Source organism: Hyaloscypha bicolor, assembly GCF_002865645.1.
Source record: "Hyaloscypha bicolor E unplaced genomic scaffold K444scaffold_129, whole genome shotgun sequence".
In the NCBI taxonomy this organism is placed as follows: Eukaryota; Fungi; Ascomycota; class Leotiomycetes; order Helotiales; family Hyaloscyphaceae; genus Hyaloscypha; species Hyaloscypha bicolor.
Genome location: NW_020194631.1, coordinates 745,364 through 762,630, shown reverse-complemented (window position 1 = coordinate 762,630; position 17,267 = coordinate 745,364). Strand labels below are relative to the sequence as shown.

Below are 17,267 nucleotides of genomic sequence, written 5' to 3'. Positions count from 1 at the left end.
TTGTTGAATGAAGCGCTCCAACACCGGCCATTACTCCGGGGATATCTAACGTTGAAACGAGCTTGCTGTGGAAAGGTTGGTTGTCACGTCTGACGGTTTTAATAGTCTCAGAGCGTGTTTCTCGGTTCGTGTAGAGAAGGTTGCGACGTTGGCACGCCGTTTCCCAAACAGGCTGATTGAGCAACGATCAAGTCAAGGGAGAGGTGGAAAATCCGAGGCTCGAGGGCGAGAGCCCATATCATTGTTCGTATCTCCAATGGAAGTTTGGGACAGAGATGAAATTCTGGCTCCTGTGCCTTCGTGCATTGGCCGCGCCTGTCAGAAGGCATGCTGCCTGATATCATTGACGAGTTGAAGGATCGACGTGTTTTTGATTATAGGACAAGGTTGACGCTCGAATAGACTTGATCGACGCGTTGTTAGCTCTTGATTCGGGTTGGTGTTTGGGAAGGTTGTCACGAACGAGCCCAGTTGTCGCTTGTCCTCTTATGGTGCCGAAAGCGAAGAAATTTTGATCGGTAAGTTCAACAACTCATGATTAACGAGTTTGGAAGATCAACCGGTCGGCTTTCTTGGATAATTCAAAATATCGAAGGATTACTCTGATCTCAGATCGTGGATTTATAGTCCGGTTTCTGCTGTAGTGTGAATAATTACTTTCGCTTTGTACGTAGGAGAATCTTCCTTATAGATTCACACCTTACACATGACTGTAACTACGTATATCTCGGCGCAAATAAAATGAGAATGCCGTGATTGCGGGAATGAGTCAACTGAATAACAGGAAACATCAGAACGGAAGTTCATGGACTTACTGGGAAATGCACATAGTTCCTCGAGGTATACCTTGTGCCGAAAATGTCTCTTCAACCCGTTGTCTTCTTCCACCATCATATGTCAAACTAAACAATCACAATACAAAACTTGAAGATCGTCTTCCAAAACAACAGGAAGCACTTTAAATAAGAACTGTGTGTCAAATACAAATAACGCCCTATTCATGCGGTTGTCCGGCGGTAAGATATTTCGAAGGGATCTGGTGGATGAGATCACACACTATTTCAGGGCAGTACGTAGAGGGACTTTATGCCAACCTCCACAACAAGTGAGAGTACGTCTGAGGGAAGTATGTCAACCTTTTGAGGTGGCTAGGAGGAATTGTCTAGATGAGAGATACGAATCGGGTTAAGAGATCGTCGAGGGAGGGTGGAGAGAGGAAGTCGAGAGCTTTGGAAGTCAGGGAGAGAGAATAATCGAGTAGGGATCGTTAAGCTATCGACTCACAGTTGAACCATCGTGGTGATGTGAACTGAGTATGTATATTTCTACAAGCTAAGATTCTACCAATGCACGAATCACGAAGTCTTCGTGCCTCCATTAATGTTCCAATGAGATTAAAAGTAAAACTTGGATGACTTAGTCGAGGAAAATCCAATTGGACACTTGAGATTTGCAAATGAGTGATGTCCGACACTGCATTGGAAGAAAGATGCATCTTTAATAGTCGTATTCAACTCCAACCTCTCTTTACTTAGGGAAAAACGTATGAGAGCAGAAGAGTTTGGGACTACTCGGCATTTCCAGTGTGTGTGGATAGTTTAAGCATAAATGACACAGAAAATGAAGGTCACTGGCCCTTGCACGTTGCTCTTATGTGTTGCTATTTAGATGTAGTTAATTGAAGGTTAGTTTGAGCGAGTTTGGCTCTTTGCATAGTGCTTCAAGCGAAGGAGAGTTCGAGAAAGGTCGAGAGACAGGTCATCACGTGATGAACCCCTATTTTGCCGAGATGGTGGAAACATGGTGCTTCGGGACAATGGACGTAATGTATGGAGGGCAATGGTACAAATAAGAGAGGGGCTTAGGTTAAATCACTTGTTGGAGTCTGGAAATAGCTTGAAAGCTCGAAGGTGGAAGTCGACTTTTAATCGAAGTTGGCCCTGCTAGAGAACAATAAAGACGCTCAGCTCAATGGATCTGGCTGGAGGGTCTTTGAATCTTGAAAGATGTCCAAAACGCGTTCAAATATTCTGGGAGCTCTTGCCAGAGCTTCCCTGAATTGACAAGTCTCGAGGATCCTCGCATGATTTAGAGCATCAAAGCGCTTACTTCTCTGATCTGAAATACTAGATGCTTCCTCCTTCTATCAAGCTTTTCAACACTTGAGACAGGGATATCAACACCGAAACCGCAGCATGCTAGAAACCAAAATCCCTCATCTATTTCCAAATCTCCCACCCGAAATCCGGAATCAGATCTGGCTTTTTGCCATCCATCTCTTCCCAAGAGTAATGGAAGCCTCACTCGTCCCATATTCTCACATCAGAGGCGCCTGGATCATCCACAAAACACGCATTCCAGCTCTCCTCTCCGCAAATTCGGAGCCTCGTTCCATCGCGAGAGATTCGTACTCCCAGATATTCAAAACAGACACCTGGCAACCATGGATAATCCGAAATTTCCATCACCTACTGAACAACTACGAAATAGATATTCTGTTCATCAACATGTCAAACACACGTATGGAGGACGGTTCAGTGACCAATACCCTAACTCTGGTCTTTGGCTACGATGCAACGATGGAGTTGGAACGACATCTCAAAAGTCTGGCAGAGACCTGGTATTTCTGGTCTAAGATTTTGCATCTTCGAGAAATTCCTTTCTAACACAATGACGGACTAGACGCTCTGGACGAGATAATCCTGGCTTGCAACGAGGACAAAACTCGGGAGCGCAACTGCAGAATTTCGGGACTTCGAAAACTGGCTCGCACACGACATGGCGAATTGCAGGGTGTGCAGATGACATGGTCCAATAAATGAAATTTAAAGGGCAGAGATGATCTTTAGCCGGCGATGGAGGTGCTTAATTGATTTCAAAATAGCCTACACTTCTCCCACAGTATGGGAGGCATTACATGGTTTCCGGATATGGCCAAACTGGGCAAATATATAGTGTGGGATAACCAATAGCATCACTCGTTGCACTTCGAAATATATTGAGCTTCTGAGACTTCCTCTTTGGAAAGTGTTGTTCCGCGCAAGCAAATATCCATGAAAGCAGGAACGAGATAAACATATCTTTGAGATCAGCGAAGTCCAACAGGACATTATGAGACTTAAGCAGCAGTGTTTCCATCCTAGTTGAGTGACCCGTGATCATGGGACTTTCGTGAAAACACGGAGAGCTAGCAAAGCGATTTTTACCTATCTACTATCATCCCTGAACCCCGCCACCACGGACTAAGTCCAAATTTATAGTCACTAAGTCTTAGCTCCTGAAAATATGTAAGAAAACGAAAATGCATACTCCTAACAATTTGTTAATCAGCGGAATATCTTACCTCGCACGAAAATTCGACGAATTCAGCCATGGCACAAATATGTTGGAAAGAAATAAGATGATTTTTAGTCTCCGGATGGAATTCGGGGAACACAAGAGGCTGAAAAGTGACCCCAAGAGTCCATTTAACGGGAGATTTCGAGGTCCTATGATTATCGGTCGGGAAACTGGCTTGTAAAGATTAGCAGGGGCTTCCAAAGAGAGCTGATGAACTTCTGCATCACTCGCCTCAGACTATTGTCGTTCTTAGCTGGAGCAATTCCAGCGAAAAGACCCGAGCCTCCAGTTGTGGGAGTGCTTGCTGTAGCCGCCGAAGCGCTCCCAAGTCCTTGAGCGCGAGTTGTTGCAAACAACGAAGTTGTAGATTTTGTATTCCCAAACAGAGAAGCACTAGGTTTTGGGCTGTTTGTATCTCCGAGCGCGCTTGCAAAGGGATTATTTCCAGCTGATGTGTTTGGCAGCGGCCGTGATGTGAACAATCCGCTATATGGTGGTTTCGTATCCGCTATTTCTCCACTTGGCCGTTCAGGAGATAGCGTCTTGGGGGCATCCCCACTTGACTTACCGCTCGTCGATCCGAACAATGCCTGGCTGGGTTTTGGAATGGGATTTCCTGAATCGGTAAGTTTGGTGGCTTCCCAACTGAACACTACGGGTCCTGGCTTTGTACTTGAAGGCTTCGGAGAAGGTGTTCTGTCCTTTTGAGGGACGGAAGCTGGGGATTTCCCATTACTCGGACCTGGAGTTCCTGCCTGAGATGGAACCAATAGGTGGCTGAAGGGATTCGGAAAGCTTCCATCCTTGGCAAGTGACTCAGGGAAGTGCTTGGGAGTAGAAGGTGGCTTTCCTGGGGTATTCCTGCTCTCTTTTCCCGGCGTTTGGGAGCCAGGAACTGGTAGCTCTGACATGCCAATTTCATTTGACGCAAGGTTGGGAACTAGATCTGTTAACCCAAATCAGCCAAGAATGGGATTCGGAGCTATTCACCAAGCTGTGGGCGTTTTGCGTACTGCTTGCAAATGAGAGCACCTTTTTCCAAGGTTGCCAATCTGCGGAGGATGGAATCTCTTTCCATGATCTGTTCTTCTGTCTCCCCTGCAATCCGATTTATGACGTCTGGATCCATCGAGAATACTGCGGTCGGGCAGAAAATCTTTGGGACTTCTCTGATAATCGGTGCTTGTACAACAAGAGTTGGGACATTATCTGTGAATAGATTCATGGCAACCTGAAGCCATCAGTTTAGTGACAGTAAATTGTGTTAGGAATGAAATCGTTCCATACCTCATAATACGCATTCATGTTAACAAACGCTTCTTCGGCGGCCATCATGTCCATATCTAAGTCGGGGTTTGTGGAAATAGTGGACATCATCCGAGTAATCTCTCCAACACTCATATCTTGCCCCGACTCTAAACGGTCCTTCAACATAGCTTCCAAATTTCTTTTGCTAGAATCTTGCCGAGGGATTTTGCTGGTATTCATGAAGTGGTAGTTTGTCGTCATGGGATAATCTTTGTGGACTTCGAGGAGCTCATCCAATTTAGAATATGCTAAGTTCAGCTTCTCCTCCATGATGGGATGCAACCAGAATCGGAAAAGATTCTCACAGACATCTTCATCGGTGAGGTGTCTAAGGAGAAGCTCGAGGAACCTGTTGGTCGTGTCCCATACGTTCTTGATATGCAGTCGAGCAAGGTCTCCCCATGGCCGACTGTACTGACGGAAAAGTTCACCGACGAGGAGTGGATTGGGTAGGCCAGGCAACTGTGAGAAGATTCAGTCAGCTTACCAACTTAACCAATTTCTGCAGAGATGATAATCCCGCCTACCTCTCTCCCGCGACTCCTCTTCAGCAGCATGCATGCTTCTTTGATCGCCTGCTCCCGTGATCGATACTTGTCACCTTCGACATCCTCATCAATAAGCCAGGAAGCACCATTCTTTCGCATGTTGTTTGCAAAGCTGAAATGCATATTCATCACATTCGCACAAAGTCGTCTCTCGGGATTCGCGTCACCCTGGAAAAATTCGTGCTCATAGTCACCCCTCACAGCATCTCGACAAACATTTTGAAACGTCTGGCTGAGCGACATGAGAAACTCCTGCTGCTGCTCAGGCTTACTTCGACTTGGTCCAAGTTTATCTCGAGCAGTCTTTGCCGCTGAGATCTGGATCTGAATATCTTCAACAAGGCGTGGAAGTTCTCTCCGTATCTGACTGAAGAGGACTTTGCTCAGGCGAGCCCGTAAAAATGTGATTCCAGTTGTGTGAGCAGGAAGACGATTGAAATTGCTTTCTTGGAAGAAGAGAGTTTCCTGTCTGTCTCTATCGTCCTGATTCTGGTTTCTAGCCGAATCAAGATTCCTGACCACATGCCAGCCCAGAGAGAATTTGACACTTTCATTTCTGGCGAGGGCCATGAATGACTCCTCCATCTTTGATTTCTCCACCAAGAGATCTGGTTTGGTGATGATTCCAAGTGTCCGTAGACCTTGTGGATCGACTTCTCGAGCGTTGCGAATAATGATCTGATTGCTAATGTCGCTCTTCGCGGACACCACTGCCAATATGATGCTTCGAGGGCTCTTCAGATAACCATAGACGAGGTTTTGAACCAGTTCCACATTCCCAGTAGTCTTCGATATCGTATCACTCAGGTCTGTATGAATGAGGCCAGGAAGATCAACGAGCGTAAGTTGAGGTTGGGAGGGCCCACAGAATTCAACCCTCAGAATATCTTTCGAAAACGGTCTCCCCATCGACGAAAGGCCCATTTCTTCGCCAGCTATCTTGAACAGGCCACCAAAATCATCTTTGGTCTTCAATTCGCGGCGAAATCGCAGTAGCCGGTCCCGATCTATCAGCGCCCTGTCTTCTCCTGGCACGATAGAAACTTTGATTTCGTCTTTTGCAGCTCGGCGGAGGATAACCTCGGTGGCAAACCGAGTGCATAAATCTTCTTGCCTTGGAAAAGGAATTCCTGAGATCGCCTCCAACACCGAGCTTTTGCCACTGGACTGGTCTCCGCAAACAATGATTTGTGGTAAATCTACGATCTCGCTCAGACCGCAAGCACGAAGAGAATCGACGACATCCAGGAGTTCCATCTGCTCAGTCGACTGCAGCTTCTGCAACGAAGGCAGCCCAAGATCGTTCGAGTCTTCCATAATGCTAGAGAAGGATTTGTGAAGATGGAAGCCGCAGGTTAATCGCGAATAAGGTACATGTTAAGAGTAACCAGAAGGTTCTTGGAAGTTGAACGGAGGAACGGAGGTAGTGTTTTGGAATGTTGGTGATTGTTGGCGGTCGGTCTTTGCCTTTCATCTTTGGGGTGGCATGATCGGAGATTCGGGGAGCTTTGTGTAACCCTAGATGCCAAAATTAGCCACTCGGCGGCAACGGATTGGCTCGGCTTGCTCGCCGACGCCAACGGTTGAATGGCACCCCATGTCTCGTTTCACACCAGTTTGCAGGGGAAGGGTATCTTGGGGGATCCAAAATGACTCCAAGTCCCGAATTGATCGATCTCAGTGTTTCTTCATTCAGACTAATCGTGCGGCGACGCTCGCACTAAACCAGCCCGTCCTGACGCACGATTACAGTAACGTCTGTCCCTGCGTCTCGAGACGCACCCTGTAACGAGACAAACCGTAGGTACTTCTAGCTCAAGCGACTTTAAATCTATGAACCCATTAAAAATTCTATTCATTTTTATTTCAGTTGTATCATATACCTCTCCCGACCACTCCTGACCTATTAACTCCGAAAACTATCATCGCGTTGTCGCCGCCCCCTTGAATTTACAGAGTGCCTCCTTTACTACTATAATAGACCCCCTCGACTCGCAACACCACCATTAAGCTTTTTCACCTTTTAAACTCATAAACGATTAAATATGGATATCCAGGTTTTATTCTAATGCTAAAAAGCTATTGTCAGTCTTGTGGCGGCTGGGGCGGTCTCGTCGCCACACGGGCTGATACCTCCTCTAATCAAGCGAGCAAGGATCCTGGTCAGCTGCGTCATGGGTTACAGTAATCTCTGTAAAACTTATTGCATTTTTATATAATAAATCTGTAGCTGCTAAATGTGTGGCTATGCGTACCTTGCCGGAAAATTCCCGTTTCCCGATATCCTCCGCTTAGAGCAAAAAGTTGCGCTGTGTGCAGCCAACAATGCTGCTGTCGCGACGAACTTCCGACTTTTCACTTCCGGCTTTCACTTCCAATTTTTCTTTTCTATTCAACCAAATACAATTAGGCTAGTGCATTCGTGCGAGCCTTCTAGAATAATCTCGAGACTGTAATATGTATGCTTAGAAATCAGATTTTAAGGCAAGTAAAGTATTGAAGAAGTATATTAATACTGACTTCCCCAACCCCCTCTTTATCAAAGTTATAAAAAATATATAATACAAGATTTATAGAGCTGAATTATCTTGACGAGGGTAATTGAGCTCGGCTGCCTCGTACTTGCCCTGGCTACAAAAGAGACTGGCGAGGTTGTTCATGCTCGCGAGAGTGTCAGGGTGCTCTTTGCCGAGAACTTTTATTCTCAGCTGCAGCGTCTCTTTATAGAGCGGCTCGGCCGCCTCGTACCTGCCCTGGCTATAAAAGAGAAGGGCGAGGTTGTTCATGCTCGCGAGAGTATCAGGGTGCTCTTCGCCGAGGACTTTCTTTGATAGCCGTAGCGTCTCTTTGCAGAGCGGCTCGGCCGCCTCGTACTTGCCCTGGCGACGAAAGAGACTGGCGAGGTTGTTCATGCTCGCGAGAGTGTCAGGGTGCTCTTCACCGAGAACTTTTATTCTCAGCTGCAGCGTCTCTTTGCAGAGCGGCTCGGCCGCCTCGTACTTGCCCTGGCTACAAAAGAGACTGGCGAGGTTGTTCATACTCACAAGAGTATCAGGGTGCTCTTCGCCGAGGACTTTCTTTGATAGCCGTAGCGTCTCTTTATAGAGCGGCTCGGCCGCCTCGTACTTGCCCCTATAAAAGAGAAGGGCGAGGTTGTTCATGCTCGTGAGGGTATCAGGGTGCTTTTTGCCGAGGACTTTCTTTGATAGCCGTAGTGTCTCTTTGTAGAGCGGCTCGGCCGCCTCGTACTTGCCCTGGCGACGAAAGAGAAGGGCGAGGTTGTTCATGCTCGTGAGGGTATCAGGGTGCTTTTCGCCGAGGGTCGTCTTTCGAAATTTCATTACTTGCACAAGTAAAGTCTCGGCCTCCTTCCACCGTCCATCGCTATTAAGACAATTTCCGACCTTCCACGCCAAATCGATCCTTCTTTTTCCATCCTGGTCAATCAGTCGAGAGTCTAGAGCGTAACTAGCATGGATTAGATATCTTCTCCAGATGCTTCTATTCTGGTTCTTATTATCCGGGATTACGTCCGCTAATCGCCCTACTACTTTTTCAGTCCATTGAACAAGCAATTCTTCTTTCCGGAGCCAGTTCCGTGTTGCTAGATGCACCAAACGATGGGCATCAAGAGCTGAGTCTTCAGGAGCTAAGCCTTCTGCTCGTTTCTGGACAAACGAGTAAGCGTGTAAAGTCCCAAATGCGTCTACTTCCCCTTTTCGCGATGGACCTGGAGGAAGCAGTGACTGCGGTACGTCCTTCGAGTCTACACAAGCCATAAACGACAAGTAATCGGCTGCCAACGGATCGCGAAGCCGAATCTGCTCAAAGGAGATGAGCCATGTCGTAGCAACTGGGTTCTTCACCTTGACATATCTGTCGTTATCGCGATATCTGCTGTCATCCTCAAAGCGCTCGCTAAGAAGATCAATCACCTCTTCTTCCTGATCTGCGAGCAGTAACAAATACTCAGAAAGTGATATGTCGTTCTTGTTGATATATGATGCTGCTTGAACAATAGCGAGAGGAAGATAGGTGAGCTGTTTGAGCAAGGACTTTGCATCGTCCTCGTGTTTACCAAGGTCATGTCTAGGTACGCACTTTTGCAGCAAATCTATTGCCACGTCCTCACTTAACTCTGGCACTTCGACTATATGTCCTCGCTGCACAAGGTCGTAGGCTGTCTTCCTGTCACGGCTTGTAAAGATAATACGCCCGTCTTGGCTTATCGGAAGACAGTCCATGAGTTGGCACGATACCTGGTCAGATCCTTGGCTCCCAGTCCACATACTGATATCATCAGCATTATCAAACACCAAAAGCCACTGACCCGCGCTAGCTTGGCTTAGATAGCTCTGTAAAAGCCTTTTCGGATCTTCATTTTTTTTGTCCCGTCCAAGAAGTTGAAGCTGTTGGCAGATATTGAGATACGCTTGTTGGAGACTCTCAAAGTTCGTTGCAGGAATCCAAAAGATTGAGCAATCCTTGTAGCTTAACCTGATACGATAGACGAGCTCGATCGTCAGACTCGTCTTCCCAACACCTCCAAGTCCAAAGACAGCAATCTTTGTCGGTCCACCCTTTGTAAATAGCAGCTCCTCTATTTGGATCAGTTCCGACTCCCGGCCAGTGAAGCAACCATTCTTCTCGAAAGGCACAAACCATTGGACATTACATGCGACTACACTACAGTCAGCTTGGTTAAGACAAAATAGAAGATGCTGATTATACAAATTTGTTGCCGAATCCTCGAGATTTCAAATTCCTAGCTAGAGTTAGTGGAGTTCAACTAACCATGATGACGCTACTTACACGCCGAAGAGCAGCAAAAGACTTTTCGGTTTTGTCTAAAGCAATCAGCTTGTTCTTCAATTTTATAGCTACGAAAAATCCATGATATACACACTCTGTTTTAATTCCAAGTTCTTGATACAGTCTCGCACTCGATTCTTCTGAGCTTGGTTAACCAGATACCTCTCTGTTGCCGACTCCATCGCGCCTTGCTGCTTGTACTCGTCGAGCCCAATGCTTTGTAGACCCTGATCGACGTTGAAACGAAAGTACCGATTTTCGTCAAAATGCTTTCTCCACTTGGCTATGAACCGCTTCTCGGTCTCTTCTGTCTCAGTTGCAATGCCAACCACAGTCTGACCTAGAAACTTAAAGATACTCTCCTCAAATGCCTTGATCCCAGGGTTTCCAGTCCCGATTGAAAGGAAACACTTGACTAGAGGCTTCAGATCTCCAGACTCCGAGCACCAGATGTTTGCCGCTTCGCCCTCTACTTCGTCGACCGGGTTATTTGCGCCGAGTCCGCCATCTGCGAATATTCGATTTCCAATACGAACAGGTTCGAAGAATGTGGTAGCAGCAGACGTCGCGAGCGCCGCTTGACATATGCTAGCTGGGATATTCGACTCGTCGGATAAGGCATAGCTTCGAAGGCGGACAATGCTTTTGGTATTCTGGTCGGCAGTGCAAACAAAGCTATTGTCATAAGTAATCTATCGTTTTGTGCATTCACGACACTTACGTCCTGCACCCTCGCTCGTTGCCGTCATTGAACGAATCTGTCTCGGAGATACCTGATCCTTTGATAGTCTCTCGGATCGCGTTCTCGAGCTTCGAAGAGTCGAATTGCGCCTTCACTTTGCCTTTCAGGCTGAATGGCAGGCGAGACTTCTTCTGGGAAAATACCGCTTCTGCGAGTTTAGTATATGCTATAATGCACTCATCTACGCCCATCTCGAGCCGACCGAGCATAATAGCAATCAGCCTTGAAATCAGGGTCAACAGGTATGAAGCTCGCTCTATAGCTAGATTGCCTACCCGCCAGTGCTAGTCCCTCCGATAAGGTCGAATACTTCACAGGGCTTTGCCAGTGGCAGACTGGCAGTCTTACGTTTGTCGTTCAACCGATCCATGATGCTCTTCAGGATGTAAAGCGTTGAGAGTCCGCGCACACCTCCGCCATCGAGGGACAAAAGACACAGCCCTGTGCTGTCCAGGGGATTTGGCTCGTCGTTACGTTGTGCCGACATTGCTTACTGCATGGCTAGATTTCTCAGTATAGTTCAGATGTAATCGATAGGGAGGGATGGATTGGAGCAGGTCTTGATGGTACGGTAAGCGCTGGGCGATGCGAGGCCATTCAGCTGAGGCTATTCAGCTGAGGCTGTAATTACGCGCCAAGACCTGCCCCACGTGCCCCTCACTACTAGATCAGGGCCGCCAAGGTTTAGAGTTCAACTACGGACCATTCCATAAGCCATGTACTGCTCTTCCTCCGCTGTACTGTGAATCCAATGGCCTGGGCCGGTCATGCTGGGTATTGCTCGTGCGGTTGCTTCTATTTGGTTGGGGCCTTATCGTGGTAAGATGATGAGCGGGCGCAGGCCACCAGGGCTCCTCCAATGATTACCTAATCAGCCAAATCGCATCGCCGATTTCTCGGACCATTCAAAACTTGTGCCTTGCAGCCTTAGGAAAAGATTCTTCCCATTCCCAGCCACAGCTGACTCTTAACGCCTAAGGCTTTAATTAATACGGTATACGAATATTGCGGCATAAAGTCATGCGACTTCAGCGTATGTGCCCTGTACTCGTTCGGCCGGGCTCACCTGGTTCTCGCTTAGCACGCTTACCAGGTGAGGGAGGGCAATACGTAAAAACCAGCAATACGCAAATTTTTCCCTATATATATAGAACCATGGAGTTTTAGCCCACCACAACCCCTATTTTTCCCATAAATCATAATCAGTAGCCTTCATTTTCTAATTGATTACGTCCCAGTAATCAGCTTCAAACCTTCGCATTATTTTTTTGTACTTATTTCTCCAAGGCTTACTTAGCCTAGCATGCCTCATATTAACCACCCGAGCTTCATCCTCATTATCTGCCTTAATATCCTTTCTTCCTTGCTCCACAGTAATCTCCCCATATTTCTGAATAATCTTACCAGCTCCTTCTTTCCTAGCTAAACACTCCTTCTCCGCAAGGCCCAGATCTAGTACCCTTTATCTAGCAAGAGTACCAGCTAAAATTGACCTCTCTAATACCGCTTCTACCTTCTCTTATATATATAAAACCGAAGAAGTAATAGGTATACCATTTATTAATTATATCATACGATTTTTAATATAATTAATGCCTTGTTTTCGCGTACATAATGTTAATAGTATAGGCCAATCTGCCCAGTCTTCGTGAGTAGGAGTACGGGGTGGCAGGGTAGCAAAACCAGGAGAAGAAGGTAAAATTAGTAAAGAGTACCGTAGAGGAGAAGTTGGAGTTCGCAGACGCTTTAAAAGCTCTTTATATGTAAGGCACGTAATAGCAGGGTGATATACAAGTAGTCAAGGTAAGTAAGCTGCGGAGTGACGCTTGCAAGTGTAACTGATTCCAAGAATTGATTCTAACAAGAGACTAATCGATGCCCCTTCCAAAGCTAGGAGCGTCTCCCTATATATTCCCTAGTGCTTAGCCAGGCATGCGAAGCCCTTTACTTAATTAGGAAATCCCATGCGATCCATATGATTCCGATCGCAAGCTATACCCAAAATAGGAAACTAGATCCATGACATCTGATACCTGTCTATGCGCCATTACGTATACCTATTACATTAACCCCCTCTCTGGGCCCTTGTCCCCAAGAGGCCTGGGAAAACTGCGAATAGCTTTATAAATGTCTCCCTGAAACTTTCCTGGCCACTGGCTTTCCCTAAAGACTTCCCATAATTGCCCCATTATTATACCAGGTAATGGAGTTGAGGATATAATTCACTAACCCTTCCTAGCTAGTTCGCAAATTGCCTCTAGCGATTCCCCCTCGTAAAGGTAGTATGAATATAGCATATACTATTGGATATAAAGCTTATCTAATCTCCTAATTAGTTCGTAAATCCTAACTTAGCCTCTATTCGCAAATAAATTATTACTTTATAGGCCCAAGAGCTTGGAAAAGTTAATCCGATTTTCTGGTTTATTCGTAAATCCCTTCTTTGGAATTTTCTGGGTATTCCTGGTATAGAGCCGGTTCCGAATTCGTAATTACTATTCGGGGAGAGGGTATTATAAAAAGGCCTCTCTTTTCCCACTAACTAATTTTCCTTTTCCTTAACCATAATATTATACCTAGCTTCTTCTCGTTCCTTGCCTTCCTTCTTTAAGCCTTCTTTAAGCTCCTTTAAGCTCCTTTAAGCCTTATTTAAGCTTTATTTAAGTCTCTTTCTAATTTCCTCTTTTACTTCTTTATTTATTAAGATAAATACTTCTCTTAGTACTTATTAGCCTATTACTACTTATTTGGCTAATATTCCTATATTTTTAATTTGCTCTTATTATCTTTAATATTCTAAGAATATTACTAAGTTTCCCGACCTTACTTATATTAAGAATAATAATTACTTAATATATAATTATTACTGCTTTAAGAATAAGAAATATAATCCTATAAATTACAAATTTCTTCTTTTATTTCTTATTCTAATACTATTTAAGATTCCTCAAGTATATATAATATAATTAAATTACTTTTTTTAAGCTATTAATATATATAAGCGTCTTTCTTATTCTTTATTTAAAAGAGAGAAGGCTATTACTACTTTTCTTTTATACTAAACTATATATACTTCTCGTATTAAAGCTATTATTTAAGGCTAATAAATTCTCCTAATAATTCAAGGAATAGGTTAAGTAATTCTTACTAGCTTGGTATAAATATAAAGTACTCTTAATAATATAATTAATATTTTTTAGTATTAAGTAAACTTATTTCTTTCTTGTTTCTTACTAATAGCTAATAGCTTTATAGGCTAATTTACTACCTATTTCTCGAGAGAATCCTAATAAGAATAATAATAAGAATAATAGAAAGTAGTTATGAGGGTAGGGTATTTATGGGATATAGAAATTAGAGTTTTTAATAATTTTCGTATAGTTTTTCTAAGAATAAATATATGGTTTTTTAATAGTTTCCTAATAAAAGTATTTATCTTTTATATCTCCGTTTAGCTAATAGTATTATAATATTATTCTTTTCCAAGTATTCTTATAATTCTTAAGCTATATTCTCTAGATTACTTAGTAATTCCTATATATTATTTATTAGTAAATAGCCCTTTTAATAAATGAGATACTTTCTTTCTTTTCTGCCCTCTTTATAAGCTATAATAAATTCTATCTCAAATTCCTTTTTACTCTTAATCTTAATTAGCTCTAGTTTTATTATAGTACTAGCTTGCGGGTATTATAATTTCAAAAGAGAAATATAGAAAATATTATAAATCTAATATAATAGTAGTAATTCCAAGTAATATACCTATTTATATATTCCTATAATTTCTAGAACTTTAAAGAAGCCGAGATATTTATTTGCTAGCTTTATACTAGATTATAGCTATTAAATATTCTTTATATAAAGCATAACTTTATTATATATCTTAAACTTCTTATTAATATATTTCTTATTATAGTACTTTTTTTATATATCTATTACTTCTTATTATTATTTCTCTAGTACTTCCCGTTTTACTTGAATTCTTTATACTCTTTCTTATATTACTAGTACTTCTTTTTCTGGAATATTATCCTTAATATATAGTTTAATACTAGAATAGAATTTATATAAGGTATAAAATAAGGATATTTCTATTATTAAATATATAAAGTTATTATATATGAATTCTATAAAAATAAGCTTTATTATCTAGTTATTTTACTAGTAACTAGTATAGTACCTTAAGTATTATTCTAGAGTTTGGTTTAAATTCTTTATTTATTTATTAGTTTATAAATAAAATACTATACTTAGCTATTATTAAATCTTTAAGTAAAAGCATAAACTTAACTAGAACTTACTTATAAAGACAGATCCTCTATTAGAGGTTATACCTATAGATATATTAAAGTCTTTAATAATATAATATATAAATAGCTCTACTAGCTCAGGAGCTAAGACCTCCTTAGTAATCGGAATATATTATGTCATTTTCATATACTTATTAATAATAATAAGTATAGAATTATATACTTTACTATAAAACCTAGAAAGAGGTAGCCCTATAATAAAGTTTATAGTAATTTCTTACTATGGCTTAGAAAAGAGGAGAAATAAACTAAGTATATTATATAATAGATATTTCTTTACCTTGGTTTATTAATATATAGGACAAGTTCTAATATAATCTTTTATATTCTTTTTTATACTTTACTAGAAGTATTTTCTCTAGAGAATCTCTAGTATCTTACTAGTACTAAAATGCCTACCTATAGGATTATTATAGTTAGCTTATAGTAATTTTTCTTTAAGAGCCAGCTTATTTAGTATATAAATAGTACCCTAATATCTTAATAACCCAGATATATTAAGTTCCTAAATCTTAATAGCTTTAGTAAAGATCTTTTTTAAGAACTATTTATATTACTAATATTATACTAATAAATCGAGCCTTTAGTATTATAATAATAGTTTAAATAATATCTTTTTGCTTTTCTTATATACTATTTCGGACCTAGTTATTTATATAACTAGAATTTATAATATATATTATTTATAACTAGCTATACTAGTAATAGGCTTAAATAGTAGTATTTTTAGTATTATTTTATTACTAAAATAGATTTCCTTTTCGGAATTCCTTAATATCTTACTAATTAAGAAATACTTATCTTCTCTTTCCTAGGCCTTATATTATAGTATTATAGGAATAGTATAGTATTCTATTACTATTACTTATAGGATTCTTTATTCTATATTCTATAGCTTATTATAAAGTATAAGTAATAAAATATCTTTATTTATACTTACTATAAAATCTGGCCTTCTTAATAGCCTATTAGCAGGATTACTATACCCCGGCTAGTACTCTAAGACGAAGTTAAAGATAGCTAGCTTCTTTACTTATCTTATTTATTAACTATTTAGTTTTCTCTTAGTTATAAAATATTTTAAGTTATTATAATTTATCTTAATAATAATAATATACCGGATATATACTAGGTAATATTACTAAATACGGAATACTAGAATAATAGCCAAGAGTTTAAAGTTATATGTCTTATATTTACTCTTAATTATAGTTATCTTTTTTAAATAGAAAGTAATAGGATATTATCTGGCTTTTACTCTCTTACTAAAAAGCTAGGAAATTATACCTATAATTATAAATCCTAAAGTATCTATTTCTATATAAATCTTTAAGGCTAGGTTAAAATAATAAAGAATTAGTACTATTATAAATATAATTTATAGCTCCCTAAAAGCCTTATTTGCCTTATTTATCTAGCTAAACTAATATAGTAGTTTTCTGCCAATTTTTAGTAAATTAGTTAATTCTTTTACTACCCTAGAGTATCTATAGATAAATCTCTAGTAAAAGTTAGTAAAACCCAGGAATACTTGAATTTCTTAGATATTATTTTTTAGGGCTAGCTATTTCCTAATAGCTATAACCCGGCTAGTTTTTATTTCTATATTATCTGAGCTAATTATAAATTTCAGGAACTTTATTCTCTCTATATTAAACTTATATTTTATTAAGTTTATAAAGAGCTAGTATTACTATAACTACTCAAGTATATATTAGACTACTATTATATACTATTCTAGGTTCTCTAAATAAATTAAAATATTATCTAGATAAACTATATAAATAATATTTATAAGGCCTACTAGTATATAGTTAATATATACCTAGAATATTACTAGAGTATTAAATAGTTTAAAAGGCATAATATAGTACTTAAAATATCTATAGTATATTTGAAATATTATTTTTTACTTATTACCTTCCCGTATTTATAACTAATAATAAGTATTTTTTAAGTCTAGCTTTATATATATCTTTGCTTTATAAAGCCTATTTATTATTTTACTAATAAGTAGTAATAGTATTTGGTTCTTAATAGTAATTCTATTTAGATCCCGGTAATTAATATTATAAGGTATTTGTTAGTAGGTAATAAGACAATAGAATGAATTAGTATATTATAAAACCACAGTATTAAATTCAGTACAGAACTAATCTCTGTTTCTCCTATAAGGTCCAGGGAAGCCCCCTCTAAATAGGAGGCCCC

General features: G+C 40.9%; 4 protein-coding genes across 4 annotated transcripts; all 4 read right to left on the bottom strand.

The window, feature by feature from the left end:
- Positions 1-3,340: 3,340 nt before the first annotated feature.
- Positions 3,341-4,451, bottom strand: K444DRAFT_112645 (uncharacterized protein). The gene is made up of 3 exons (XM_024870336.1): positions 4,353-4,451; positions 3,567-4,285; positions 3,341-3,509 (listed from the first exon to the last, which is right to left on the bottom strand). The coding sequence occupies exons 2-3, from the start codon at positions 4,248-4,250 to the stop codon at positions 3,495-3,497; spliced, it is 699 nt and encodes a 232-aa protein (XP_024731647.1). The 5' UTR covers positions 4,251-4,285; positions 4,353-4,451; the 3' UTR covers positions 3,341-3,494.
- K444DRAFT_539458 (uncharacterized protein) lies at positions 4,322-6,512 on the bottom strand (the record flags this gene model as incomplete). The annotated part of the gene is made up of 3 exons (XM_024875632.1): positions 4,322-4,570; positions 4,627-5,109; positions 5,175-6,512. The coding sequence occupies 3 exons, from the start codon at positions 6,510-6,512 to the stop codon at positions 4,322-4,324; spliced, it is 2,070 nt and encodes a 689-aa protein (XP_024731646.1).
- A 1,253-nt stretch (positions 6,513-7,765) lies between these two features.
- K444DRAFT_597817 (FabD/lysophospholipase-like protein) lies at positions 7,766-11,410 on the bottom strand (the record flags this gene model as incomplete). The annotated part of the gene is made up of 6 exons (XM_024878503.1): positions 11,025-11,410; positions 10,729-10,971; positions 10,102-10,682; positions 10,008-10,042; positions 9,927-9,960; positions 7,766-9,876 (listed from the first exon to the last, which is right to left on the bottom strand). Exons 1-6 carry the CDS (start codon positions 11,234-11,236, stop codon positions 7,766-7,768), a joined length of 3,216 nt encoding a protein of 1,071 aa, XP_024731645.1. The 5' UTR covers positions 11,237-11,410.
- A 558-nt stretch (positions 11,411-11,968) lies between these two features.
- K444DRAFT_539094 (uncharacterized protein) lies at positions 11,969-12,190 on the bottom strand (the record flags this gene model as incomplete). Its single annotated transcript, XM_024875594.1, has 1 exon — positions 11,969-12,190. A coding segment is annotated over one exon (222 nt), but the record flags the coding sequence as incomplete, so codon positions are not given.
- Positions 12,191-17,267: the final 5,077 nt, after the last annotated feature.

What these genes read in the sequence shown, in the direction of transcription:
- K444DRAFT_112645 (XM_024870336.1), bottom strand. Translation starts at nt 4,250, where the DNA reads ATGTCAGAGCTACCAGTTCCTGGCTCCCAAACGCCGGGAAAAGAGAGC.